This window comes from Marmota marmota, unplaced genomic scaffold (assembly GCF_001458135.2).
Source record: "Marmota marmota marmota unplaced genomic scaffold, marMar, whole genome shotgun sequence".
Classification (NCBI taxonomy): domain Eukaryota; kingdom Metazoa; phylum Chordata; class Mammalia; order Rodentia; family Sciuridae; genus Marmota; species Marmota marmota.
The window spans coordinates 21,556,329-21,570,695 of NW_026000240.1; the positions used below are offsets into that span (position 1 = coordinate 21,556,329).

Here is a 14,367-nt window from a genome sequence, read left to right on the forward strand (position 1 = left end):
CCATCCCAATCTGTCTATACAGTGGCCACAGTGATCTTTCAAAAACAACATCAGGGTACACCCCTGCTTAAAACTGACAAGCTCTACCTAACCTCACCTCGTGGCATACCCTCCTTTCCTCACTGCAATTGGGCCACACTGTCTCCCATTTCTCAATGTCACCAACACTGTTCCCCTCTTCAAACATGCTCCAGCTCACTCATTTAACCATCTGAAATGATCCCATTCAATTTTTAGTCTGGCTCTTCTGATTAGTATGTAAGCTCCAGGACAGGAGCTTGATAGTCTGTCCAGTCACCACCATTTGTCCCCAGTACCTGGTGAATATGTCAATGAGCAAGAGGTTGGCTCACCCATGCTGCAGGTGAGGAAATGGGCTCAGAGTGCCTGGGCTAAACATCTTCACCAACGCTACAAAGTTGGGCAACAACTGGAACCCACACTTTACATCTGAAGGCTGAAAGGAGTCTTTGGGTCTCTGGAGTTCGAATATTATGTTGGACAGTTGGCCAAGTCCTGCTGGCCCACACAATACAAAAAGCTAGGATTGCAAGGAGGCAACTTTCTGTCTCATCAAACCCTGTAGAGATAATCTAGATTTGTTAAAGATGATCAAGGTCAGAAATTAATCTACAGAAATCACTTTCCACACAAAACATCCAAAGAGCCCAAAGGTCTTATGGTCTGTTCCTTCAAACATAAAATTATGAGTGATTACACTAGCACTGCATGTCCTTACTCCAATCTTTCTGTATTCATTAATCAGAGAAACACCAGCTTAGCCATAACAAGGGAGTTTACTGTACTTGCCTTACTTGCAACACACCTGCAAGGAAAGAATTAAAAGCTGCAAAGACAGTGGAAAGAGGCACTACAAGGCAATCAGGGGAGGTAAGGAAGGCAGGACAAGTCTTCCATTTCCTCCCAAAGTTCATCACATTTCTTCTATTTCACCAAAAGGGTCTTTTCAACAGAGGTAAGTCACCTTCCACTGTCATAGGAGCTTTACAAGGCCCTCAAGGATCTCTAGATCCCCAGTGGGTGCTATGTAAGGACACATCATGATAAACTGACAAAGGGTCAAACTGTGGGATCAGACACTAAAAACAGCTTGAAGGTTTTCTTCTTATTATGAGTTAAATAAAGAGTTATGAGGTCCTGGGAAAGCTGAAGTGAGGCCTGTGTACCTAAAGAACTCTTGAATTTCACTGTGAACTCTGGCACTTGGAAAGAATCATCTCGATCCTTCACTGGCTAGGACAGTATTGGGATCTGTGCTATAGCTGCTAATCATGAAGAATATTTTAAAGATAAGGTGTTCCAGATAGTTGAATTCTGCAACTTATGAAAGGTTCTGAAATACACAGTAGGCAGACTATTTTTAACACAAAATTCATTTCATTCTTCATATACTGTTAGTCATAGTCTTACCATATAATAGTGACAAAATACACACTAGATTTTATTATAAAATACATGCAAATAAAGAATATTCTGAGGCTAGGCACAGGAACACACACCTGTTAATTCCAGAAACTCAGGAGGCTAAGACACGAGGATCACAAGTTTGAGGCCAGCCTTAGCAATTTAGTAAGACCCTGTCTCAAAATTAAAAAATAAAAAGAGCTAGGAAGATAACTTAGTAGTCAAGTGCCCCTGCGTTCCATCCCTAGTACCGAGAAAAAAAAAGGAAAAGAAAAGAACGTTCTGAGAAGTTTTAATAAGTTTCACATTAGTCAATTAAAATGATCATTCCTTGCCTAAAGCCTTCCTCTTATACTATTTAAATCAAATTAAGCATGTTTTCAGGATAATCCATTCAGAATGAAACTAGTATTTCTAGATGTAGCTGTCTCTTGGGAAATCCTTGAAGAGTGGTATTTCTGTTTTGTGTTACTTACATAGTATCTGGCACAAAGTTGGACATGCTGCAGATTTTGGGGGGAGAACACATTCTTAAAGTAAGATAAGATGTGTTTCATAGGATGAGCATTCTATGAAATACATATGCTTGCTACACATGGTATGTAATCTTGAAATTCACAGGGTTTAAGTTCACATTAAGTAAATGCTACTGCAACTAGAGAATCTAAAGTTACCTACTTTCTGGATCCTGATACCTAATTATATCCTGTGCGAGAGACCTACATTAGCCCAGACTGTTTACCTTCCCAAAAGTTAGTGATACAACAGATCCTTGTTAAAATGTCAGCATAACCAAAAAACAACTGAAAAGCATTTTCCTAAATGATCTTAATAAACTGTTTATATCCAGTAGCTAATGCATAGTGCATAAAACAAAACATGCTGAAACAAGAAAAATCATCTAACATCACTTCATTAATGGAATATTTAGCCGCTCAGGTAACCAAGCTATAGTGAGGTATTTGTTTTCCAAATTTAATGTTTCAGCTCTATGAAGGACCCTAGTGTTTTAACATGTTATGCTCCTCCAGATTCATGTTTTATAGCTCAGAGAACTCCAAAAAGCTTTTTAAAAGTAAGATAGGATGTGTCAGAGGTTGAGGATGAACATCCTATGAAATTCATAAGCTACACAATATTTCATCTTGAAATTCACAGGGTTTAAGTTCACATTATATAAATGCTACTGAGTTTAATTACACTCCCAGTGCTTAATTCTTTTTCGTTCTCTCTCAGGATATTGCTCTATACCCACTCATTTTGTTGCTCAGCTCTGGTAACTGGGGTGCGTGTTTCACATTGAACTTTGACAAAGAATCCGGTGCTTCACCAAATTTAATACTGTTCTCTAGTCTATTCTCACATGCACCCCTTTTCAGCTACTTACATTGATTTTCCTTTCTGGGATTCCACCTTTCAGAAACTTTTCTTGGTGGAATTCCAGAGTCATAAATGACAACTGATGAAAAAGTATTTTTAAAAATCTACTTAATAAAAATGTTTTTTCTCAAAGGAGATTAAGAATATCATATAAAAGACTGGAACAGGAGATTATAAGTATTTAATATGCAATAAATGTGCTAATATTATCACCAAATTTATAAAATGTTAACCAATACAAATCAAGTGTTTAAAAAGTCTCAAATTTCAGTGCTACTTTATCTCATTTTAGTTACAAGATGTTCTCATCACTCATTTTCAGGAATACTAAATGTTTAAGTACCCCTATGACAACCACATGCCAGTGATTTACATGATTTCTTACTTTGAATAACCACACAGATTATTATCTTTGTCTTGTAGGAAGATGATGAAATTCCAAAAAAACACAACACACCTAGTAGAGGAGAAAGGCTGGTGTTCAAATCCAAACACAGTTATCAGACTTTTCTTCTTCCTCTACTACTATGCCGTGCCACAACACACTGAAGTATCAAAAAACAAATTATTCTAAAACAGAATGATACTGTTTTCTAAGACAGAGGAAAATAACTTTTAAAAAATAAGAAAAGTTTTCTTTGTGGCAAAATGAATATCAAGTAAAAAAAAAAAAAAAAAAAAAAAAAAAAGCTTCCTACAAGTCAAAAATTTCCTTTCTCATGAGGCAATTAAAAAAAATCAGGAAAGCATTTAAGTATGGTCATTGATATTAATCCACTACACTTTCAAAATTGGTTTGCACTGAAAGTGTATTTTGCACCCCATGCTATGAAGTGTTAATGTGAAACTACATCATATATAACCATAAGAGAACACAAAGCACAAAAGGCTGGGAAAATGGTAAAGAATTTTTAATTCAGTGGTGTGCTGTGTGATCTTACTTTCTAGAGTAATCAAACAGAATGAGGTTATGAGGTATGAGGGGTGGGATAGGAAGGAGAATATGGGGAGTCGTTTAATGGGTAGAGTTTCAATATTGCCAAAATGAAGAATATTCTGGAGATTGGCTGCATATCAATGGGAATACACGTAACTCCACTAAACTCACTTAAAAACGGTTAAGATGGTGAATTTTGTTAATAGCATTTTACCGCAATTAAAAATAAAGAGGAACCATTAAATTTTTTTTTAATGTGATAATGATGCTGTGATTTATGTTTTAAAAACAAAACAGAGATACAAACTAACAAGTTGATAGATATATGGATATTTGTTGTAGTAGCCTACTTTTGTATGCATTTTAAATTTTCTTCACTGAAATAAAATAAGCAGAACAAAATAACTTTTTTTAACAAGGAGAACAAGGAAATGAAATTACCCAAACAACAGAATCATATATCATGAAAATATGTGATTAGAGTTTAGATTTATAAAATGTAACATTTTAGTTTTAACTGATAAATGTGACACCTCACTTTTTCACTTGGAACAGAGCTGCTAAAACTAGACATGGTTTACCAGGCTTTCATTAGAACAACTGTATGGAGAAAATTACATGAACAGTCTAAATTTACTATGAAAACAATGTATTTTATTAAAGTAATTAAAATCCAGAAAACAACAACAAAAGGGAAATTTCACAACCTTTGTTAGCAACTATATAATCTTTATGTAGAAAAACTATAAAGTGACAGTCTGATCTGGAAAGCAGTGCCACAACAACCCTAACCCTTAAGTCAAGGGTAACCAAACTCAGTTGCTATAGAATATTTCAGCAGAGCTGACTTCAACTGTATTATGCTTATTTCTCGAAAACTGTCTTTTCTATTATTTCAAATCACCAGATACATAACATTCAAGAGCCTGTTAAAGTGAAAGGATAAAACACAAATACTCCAAGCACAATTACATGTAAAAACAATTGAGGTTATTGAATCTATAGATCTGAAAAACTATACAAATGACCAACTATACACATAATCCATTTACACTGAGGTTCCATGAGGTGGTACTGGAGGAACACGGAGGCACTGATTCTCAACAGTGGAGCAGGCTCACTCTGCACAGCAGTACACTCCCAACCCTTCCGTCTGTCACCACCACACTGCCCCTGGGGGTTTTACTTGTGTATTACTTAAATCCAAACAAGTAGATGATAAAAAAAGAGAAGAGTCAAAAGGATGAGAAACACTCTAAAATCTATTCCAAAACATGCATATGAAAAGAGACCAAGCACTTTGTAAAATTTGAGTTTTTACAGGAATATTTTCCTTTAAATTTAGTGTCTTCACTAGTATCTGCACTGAATTTCATAATTAACTTTTCCATTAAAATGTCACTGAAGAGAAAAAAAAAGTTTTGTTTTTTTAAATACACAATCTCAGAAACATGGTACTATATTTTTAAAAACAACTTTGCTAAAGAAATCACACTGTTGTGGTCATCAGACTAGTTTAAGTCACTTTGGCAATATATTTATTTGCTCTTATTTTTAATAATGATTCTTATTTTTAATAATGATAAAACTATTATCATGATCATGTAATTTTTCAGAACTTATATCACCAAGAAGGTAAATGTATACAAAATATTTCTAATAAACCTAAATTTGATCAAAATTTCTTTAAAATATTTTCAAGTGATCAAGAATATTATTAAAGTTTCACACATAAGTCACAGCATTTCCCCCAAGATTCATTAATTGGGATAAAAGATTCTGGGTAAGTTCCTAGAAATGGTCTATAGTAAAGAAAAATTGGGCCAGTGTAAAGTAATTTCTGCAAACTTTAGCAAAAAGGCCAAGACTATTCTGAGCCAAATAAAGAGCATTCTTTCGTATCAGAGATTTTTGTTATGTTAATTCTTTAGTCTCTAACTTTTCAAGATGTTAAAGTTCATAAATTCCCATGTTTACTAATACAACAAGGAATACAAACAATGTCAAGAAAAGATTCACCAACATGATCCTTTTCAATCACTGGTCTCTTTCCAGAAAGAGAGAGACCAACACTTATTTCCTTTCTTTCACCTGGGAGAAGAGAGGAGAGTTACATGGTGTTAACCTGGTAAGAAATCACTGTGTATAAATGGTAGATTTGAGGGTAAAGAATTTAAATGATGCCCTTTGTAAAGATAGACAATAGAGGATTTCCTCTTGTGTGTAGTTGTGGCAGAGGACAGTGACTGTTACATGGTCTTTCCTACAACTAGAAGAAAGTGTCTATGCACATTTCAGTCAACCTAGAGACATTTGGCTATGCACTATATGTTCTATAGTTCCAAACTGATAAACGATAAGCTATTATAAAAATATGGTAGGATATCTTCCTCCCACAATTCACCAACTTCTGATCCTATTCAACTTTCACAGAATTTACAGGGAATTTAACAAGCTTACTCTAGATATTTCTTTATAAAGTAAAATTGGAACTAACCTATCTTACTATTTGCAATTTAAGAAAACAAAATCCAATAAACACATTAACAAATTTCACCAAATATATTCTACTAGGCCTAAGCAATCCCCCTTAACCAAAAGTAAGCCAGTTTTATCCACTGCAAAGACAAACTACAATAGTTTTATCGAGATGTATATAAAGAAAACTGCTGAATTCCTTTGCAGTAGGAAAAATTACCAATAAGCACCCCAAACCACTACTCACTCCTCCTTCTCCAGGGTTTGTTTTGTTTTTGTTTTTAGAGCAAGAGGAAAATAAGCATTCCTTGCAGCTTAACTGAAAAAATGATATCATGACCATGTCTAAGCCTATACAAGATAACAGTGAATGGGGAATGCCAAAATCACCAGCAATTCAACACTAGTAATGTTTTTGCAAAGAAAGGTAGATTATATAAAAATTACATTCTTCCAGGCAACGATCGGGGGAATAAATGGTTACTTTAAAATAATGACATTTATAGGTTTTTAAATACCAGCACCAAATGTTCACATTAATTATTCCGAACAACTTTTAGAAATTAACGTTTCCTAACAAAATGGATAAACAAAAAAGAGTGAACAATAAGGAAATAACTTCCAAGTAATACTTGCATGCTAAGACCAGTATATAAAATAACCTGATAGATTGGCTCATTTCCAAAGCTCTTGTAGATTTGCCCAGTTTGGACATAGTATGCCTCACTGCTCAACTAACAAGTTTCTTCCCAAAACATGGACACAAAGTATCTTATTTTTTGACAAGGCAAGACTAAGCACAAAGTTGAAAAGATTTTTTTTTTTATAAGCAAGGGAAATCAAAACAATCCATTATTATAATAGCTTTCTACTTTCTCTGTTAAAGAGAAAAAAACATCAAACCACTATGTAAAATGCCTAAATGAAAAACTGAAAGCAAGATTGACAAATAATAGTGTCAGTTCAAGTCTATGTAACCCTTTATTACATTATATTTATAGTAACATTATGGTCAACACTACACAAGTTTTTTCTTCTTCTCAGACTACAGGGATTTTATTCTCATTTATAATAGATAACTCTGAGAATGGTTTTTGCACCTTGAATTTACAAACCATTGGATGTTAAATTTCCTGAAAACCATTGTATTTTTAAATTTTACTTATAGCTACACCTAAAGCCAAACTTTCTTTTTAAAAATTAAGATGTTTTAAACATAAATTTATAGAAATATTCTGATACCGGTGTTTGAAAGACAGCTCACAGAAGATTATAAAAGGGCAACTATCATACGAAAGAATTCTATGGTCAAATCTTGTTAGAAAATTTCTTTTATAAATAAACTTTTTCCATGATAGAAGACAAAAATCAAGAGATTTCATTTTCTCCTAAAAATAAGTAGTTGCTCAAGACATGGGTTGAGTGTATTCAAATAATATTGCTTATTTGAAAAAAGAAAAATGTTTAAGTCAAGCATTCCATTCTCTGGGTATTGGAATTATCCAAGAGAACCTTACTGAAGAAAACTAGTCAGCAAACCTACCAATAGTAGTTTCAGGTCCCTTAATTTTGATATTCATCTTAGCAAATATAAAACTTCAGCTACTTGAACACTGGAACCTGTAAAGTGCATTAAAGGGTATAAGAAACACAACATTAATGCCAAATTCACTTTGTAGGAATTCAAGGGACTTGATATCACCAACTGGGCAAAAAAACAACATTATACTTTTCTGTTCAGATTTTATTTGAAATCTAATTCAAATTGTCAAAGCTACAAAAGGGGGGAAGACATCTGTATTATTTTTGCTAAGTCACAACATCCTAAAACAAAATACTACTACTGCCAGCAGATCCATTATACACATTTCTGATGAAATTCATTAGCACAATAAAAATTTCATCTTCAGAAACAGCCACAATGAAAGTAATTTATACAATATAAAACAATGACAGGTCTACAGATGCAGTTACTCATGAGTTTACACATGCATTCACAAACAAACAAAAAAAACCCAGGAATGCTCTTTCATTTGATTTTTTTTGTTTTGTTTTTTTAAAAAACAGACCATTCAGGCACAAAACAAAATCGCATTTCCAATAAGTGACAGCATCTTAAAAACATATGTCAGTGTTTGTTTTTCTTTGACTTTTTATGAGACCTGTGTGGAGATCGGGACTGGGATCTGGATTTCTTCCCTGATTTTTTAGGGGATCTAGATCGTGATCGCCTAGACCTTTTAGGTGTCCTTGACCCAGATGGTGATCTAAGGAAACAAAAAAAAAAAAAAAAACAAAAAAACAAAACAACAACAAAAAACCACAATTTATCATGTGATCAAAACTGCTTATCCATAAATTGTTTAAAATGATCTTTAAGAGAGCACAATGAAAGTCACTAAAATAAGACTGTGAACTTCTCAAGTTTATATTTTGCCCAGTGTGTGTATAGGCCACACACACACACAAACACACACACACACAATTTTGTAGTTACTATGCAATTCATCAATGATCATCAGTTAAGCACCTATTTGTAAAGAAAGATTTCTATGTTCCCTACCCCTGCTCTACTGAATCTAAATCTCTAGAGGCAGGGACTGAATTTGCATTTTTAACAAGCTCACCGTTAACCAATGTTCTCAAAATTTAAACCTCTAATCTACAAGGTAACTTTCAAAATGGCACCTAAGATTAGTCACAAAACACAGCAGCTTTGCAACCTATCATCTTGAGGGAAAAAAAAACTTCAAATTACTACAATATGGTTCAAGGGCATCATCTGAGAGCATAATTTTGTTAAGTGTTATTTATGAAGATTTTCAAAATGAAGAAATATACAAGTACACATATATACATATATACATACTGTCAGAGAACCCTATTGAAAGATTTTACTAATAGTTACAATAATAAAATGTTAGTATATAAAGCAGTTTTAGCTCTTGGAAAAAATCTATAATACCAAATAAATAAAACATTTCTGAACCACTTCTAGTTCTATGAAGTAAAAGGAATAAAGAATATAAAATACTAAATTACATACTGAAGAAATGGTATAAATGGTATTTATTTCCACAAATCTCTACCCACGAACTTGTTAAAAATATTCCCATGGGGGGTGCATTTTTCTTTCAGCTTTGACATAATCTGAGAATATTCTACAGAAACTAAAGAGCAAAATGAAAAGTAAAGCAACTACCCCCGTGCCACAGGAAGCATTGGATACATCGAAAATTCTCAGCTGGTCTTTAACTTGTTGGGAGCCTTCTTGTACTTTAGTCATGAGAGCCTGGGGTAGGGGTGTGGGTAATAACAACCTAAAATGAAACTGTTATCTCTCTTTTAAAACTCTGCCAACCAAATTATGTTCAAAAGCTGGTAGAATAATAAGGATACTGGTATTTAAAATATTGTAAAAAATGGCTTGCATATTTACCTTTTGGCTTTTTTGCTAACATCCCTAGGAGAATCTTTGTGAGATGACCTGGACCGGGAGCTTTCTTTATGAGATCTTTCTGAACGCTCTGAACGCTCCGATTTTGGTGATGGGGATTTCACTCGTCTACCACTGCTACTGCGAGATGGGCTGGGGGATGTACTATGTCGCCTTTTCCTATGGAACAAAGCCCCAAAACATTTCATGAGTAAGCAAAGGATTAGGTATGTGTTTTTCTTTTATTAGATTGACAAATTAATTCCTACCAGTTTACACCACTGTTAATATTATTTTCTATAACACTCAAAAGTTCTTTGTAACTAGAACAAACAAGTCTTAAAATAGATTGATCGAGAGAAAACTAAATTCAGCTAAACTAAATTTTCTTTTGCTCTAAGACAGATTACTGAGACAATCAACAAAATTAATTAAGTTTCTAGATTAGATAACAGTGAGGTTTTCTTTAACGTTATTTTTCTGATCTGATACTTTTATTGAGGTTAAATGAATATGGTTAAGATAACATGGCATCCTATTGTCCAATTATTCTTAAATGATTGGAATCAAGAGTGGAAAAGGAAAAATAAAGCAGAAGTAGAAATATTTTAACATTTGGGGGATGTAGAAGGGAACCTAGAAATTCTTTATTCTTTCAACTTCTGTAAATCTGAAATTATGTCAAATAATATCACAAAAAGTGACAGATTTTTGTTACCAAAACAATTAGCGTTACCTGAAGTAACTCTAGAATGGGTGAGCCAGAATTTATTTGCAATTATTTGGTTGTTTTTTTTTTAATTTGAAAAACCTCAATTCTGTCGACTAAAGCAATGTTCCTTCCTAGGAGACTAGGAACTATGATAGTAAGAAATAAAAACTGAAAGAGAAATGCTTAGAATGAAGACTTAAAGCAAGAAGCAAGTCCCTGTGGCCTATGTACACAATCTCCTTTCAAAGTAAGACTGAGACAGGTTTACAGGTAGCAGCCTCAGCACAGAAACCAGAAAAAAATTCTTATAGCGGAGGTAAAAAGGAATATCTAGCAAGCTGTTCTGTTATTTAAGCTTCATGTTTGATACCTAATACTGTAACTGAATACTTGCACTCAACTAAGGCTAAGGCTACCATAAGATACATGTAAAGGGAAGATGCCCTACTTAGTTAAAACCAAGCAGCAATTGTCTACTCCATTTTTTCAGCTAACTCTGCCTCCTACAGATAGGAGTCAACAAGTTTATTGTAAAACACACTTCCAGTTTGTTGGTATCAATAATGAGAATATTATAAAATCAAAAATTATTGCAAAACCAGTATACACATCAGGATGTTATACCTTTCTTTCCTTGTTGGAGTACACTCATCTTTTTCCTTCTTGTCTTTGGATCTAGATTCCAACTTTTCTTTATCCTTCTTATCTCTTTCTCGTTCTCTTTCTAATTCTTTCTCTTTCTCCTGTTTTGTTTTTATAAAGAAAATATTTAGTTGCTTAAAAAAATTAATCAAGGTTAATCACTTTTATGTAACAATATTTTCTCATTTAGGAAACATTTTTTAACATCATTACTTAAGATACAATATCATTTTCAAAAAAATCTACCATTCCAGGAAAACTAGTTCTTGTACTGAATAATAATTACCATTATAACAATAATGACATTATAATGATAATAATAATAGCAGCTACATATTTACTTAGTGCTTACCATAGCCCAAGTCCTGTACTGAACATTTTTCCATATACCATTTCATGTAATCCTTTACAAGACCCCTAGGATCAGTAATATCACCATCAGTCTACAGATGAAAACTGAGACTTGGAAAGATCAAGTACAATGTCTATAGTCACACTGAATGGTCAAGTCAGGGTTTTAGTTCAAGCTTTACAGTCAGATCTTGTCCTACTTCCTAATCCCACGTACCCACCACCCAACTCAAAAAAAAAAAAAAAAAAAAAATCAGAAAAAGCTAGCAATGCACTAAACTTTCCATCACAGATCACAATTAGTAAAAAGTAATTCTTCTAACTGCGCAGCAGGTTGATTTAATCAAGGAGTTCTTACCAAAGGAAAAAGCTGAAAAGAGGAAAATGGCTATTCGTAATAATCTTCCACCAAAATTTTATTACTGAGAAACAAATACCAGCTATAACAGAAACTTTAAGTGCTAATTTACAAAAATAAACTGACTACATAATGATACAATTATGTACACCAGAAAATAGTTTCTTTGCTCATGTCACTTGAAATTCTGATTTGTATTGATAACAGTATAAACAAATGAGTGGTTACAGACAAAAAATCCAGATAACTTGGTTCTTCAACAAGAATTCCTCTATGATATGTATCAAAAATGCTATTTGATGGCTGACAATTCCAATTTTTAAGAAGTTATAGAAGCCTATACCAGATGTTGGAAAACTTTTTGTGTAATGTCAGATAGTAAATATTTTGTTTTTGTGGGCCACATACAGTCTTTGTCACAAGTGCTCAACTCTTGTCACTGCAGCATAAAAGCCACCATAAACAATACACAGTGAATGGGCATGGCAGTGTTCTAATAAAATTCAACCTACAAAATCAGGCATAGTCTACTGATCCTCAGCACATGCCTTCACAAAACACAAGCTTGTCTACAACTAGTCATGGAATGTAAGGGGATTAAAGTGGTCATACATGTATTACCCATTTTAAACTTGCTACCATTAGGATTAGTGAGGACCAGAAGGTTTCTTTGCAGATAAATAATCTATCACCATTCCAAAGGAACTCAGAGGGTAAAGATTACTAGCATCTTTTAAAAAAAAATCTCATTCATATTTTTACAAATACAACATACAAAGTACAAATTTTACAAGTGGTGCTGAGGAGATCTTTAGGAAATATTCTCATGATTGAAATGCCTACTATATGGAAACCATACTACAGTTAAACTACTTACAATGTTTCACAAATTCTAATTCAATAATAAAGCATAATAATAGTAGCTATCATCTAACAATCTTGCAGAATTGGAAACATCACCCCAGTTTCACAGAAAAGCCAGGTGCACATCAGAGAGTGGCACTAGGATTCCACAGGTCTGTGCAGCACCTCAGTCCCTTTACTGGACTGCTCCCCATTGTTGGTTCTACAAATGAATCATTTCAAGTTCCCTTCTATAACTTTTTCCTATTTCTCTGTTTTTATTTCTATTATTACCATTATTACATTATTATTTTGCAGACAATCAAAATATAGGCTAAAATAGCACCTCCACCAAAATTCCTGAGTTTCTTCAACAATTACCATGTGGGACTGCTACTTCTAGAAGTCTCTGCCTATTCCTACACATTTTTTTATGTGCAAAAATACAAAGTCCCTCAAAGACTTGGAATTCTGGGGTTGGGGTTGGAGTTGTGGCTCAGTGGTAGAGCACTTGCCTAGCATGTATGAGGCACTGGGTTCAATTCTTAGCACTGCATATAAATAAATGAATAAAATAAAGGTCCATCAATGTCTTAAAAAAATAAAAATAAAAAAAAAATTTTAAAAACATGGAATTCACTGATGAGCCATTCTCTACCATTTACAGAAGTCCTAAAACAGCTTCCTGACACTAAAATTTCTCAAACCCTGTTTGCATCTGTATCTCGGTGCCAGTTTTCAGGGTAGCGGTTGTCTCACTGTCATAAACTTCTTCCTGTAAGGTTCTTTCAGTTTTGAAAGCATGCTCTTACTAGGATTAATCTTGTAGTCCACAGGTTGTACCCTGAATAAAATAGTATGCTGTTGCCTTAAGACCTCTTTTCCAAGTTGAAACGATTTTAAAATACTGAAACTCACATGCTTCTAACTGTCCACCAGTATACAACATTTATACATCAAAGGATATAAATGGAAATATACTTTCGTTAAGTATCCAATATACTAATATTCTAAGACATCAAATAAGTAATTTTGGAAATCATATATTATTAAACATATTTATTCCTTACTCGTTGAAGAAGTTTATCTCTGTAGTGTTCTACTTGCTCTTGGAAACTTTGGCCTGGTTTTTTAGGTCTTTTTCCAGACTCTAATTCATCCTGAAACTTCATAACTTTGAGCTGTGAAATAAAACATTTTTAAAATAAGTATTTTCAATTACTTATAGTTTCTTAAGAACCATTTTGCTCTCCTCTACAGTAAAGTGATATCTGATTAGCAATCAGTCAAAAGATAACCTAAACATAAAACTGTCTTATCTGAAGGCCACTTGTCAGACAAGCCCATCCACACAGAATCCAAGTAATCAGACATCAGGTCACATGCTCTCTACACAGCCATGAGATTACTCAAAAAACCACATGCTTCATACCCTTAAGAACTTATTCTCTCAACACAATTATGAATTGGGATCTGGTTCCCCAAATTAAAAAGGCAAGGAAACTGGAGGAAAGCATACTGCCAGGAAGATATGTGTCAACAGAAAATAGATTAAAACACACACACACCCACCCACAAAGGCAGTATTCTGGTTAAAGTTGATGTTAGACCAAACAAAGAGCTGCACAGTCTGAAGATTTACTCTATTTCTAGTACAATATAATCACTGAATATTAACGTACAAAGAAAGTATTAAAGTCATATTTAGAATGTACTTTTTAAGACAATACTGATTTTTTTAAAAAAATCAGAAAATGTTTTAATTCCATATCTTATAACTTATCCTTTAGAATGTCCACATAAAA

The 14,367-nt window shown here is 33.6% G+C and overlaps 1 protein-coding gene across 6 annotated transcripts in view; it reads right to left on the reverse strand.

Annotated features, from left to right (window-relative positions):
* Nucleotides 1-7,946: 7,946 nt before the first annotated feature.
* LOC107143338 (U2 snRNP associated SURP domain containing) overlaps nt 7,947-14,367 on the reverse strand; it is a 50,784-nt gene continuing 44,363 nt past the window's right edge. For all 6 annotated transcript variants that reach the window (XM_048794184.1, XM_048794186.1, XM_015486979.2 and 3 more), the window contains 4 exons: nt 13,633-13,743; nt 10,993-11,111; nt 9,660-9,836; nt 7,947-8,487 (listed from right to left, as the gene is read on the reverse strand). In XM_048794184.1, coding sequence (XP_048650141.1) covers nt 8,349-8,487; nt 9,660-9,836; nt 10,993-11,111; nt 13,633-13,743 — 546 coding nt within the window. In that variant the 3' untranslated portion in view covers nt 7,947-8,348. The remainder of the gene's footprint in view (nt 8,488-9,659; nt 9,837-10,992; nt 11,112-13,632; nt 13,744-14,367) is intronic.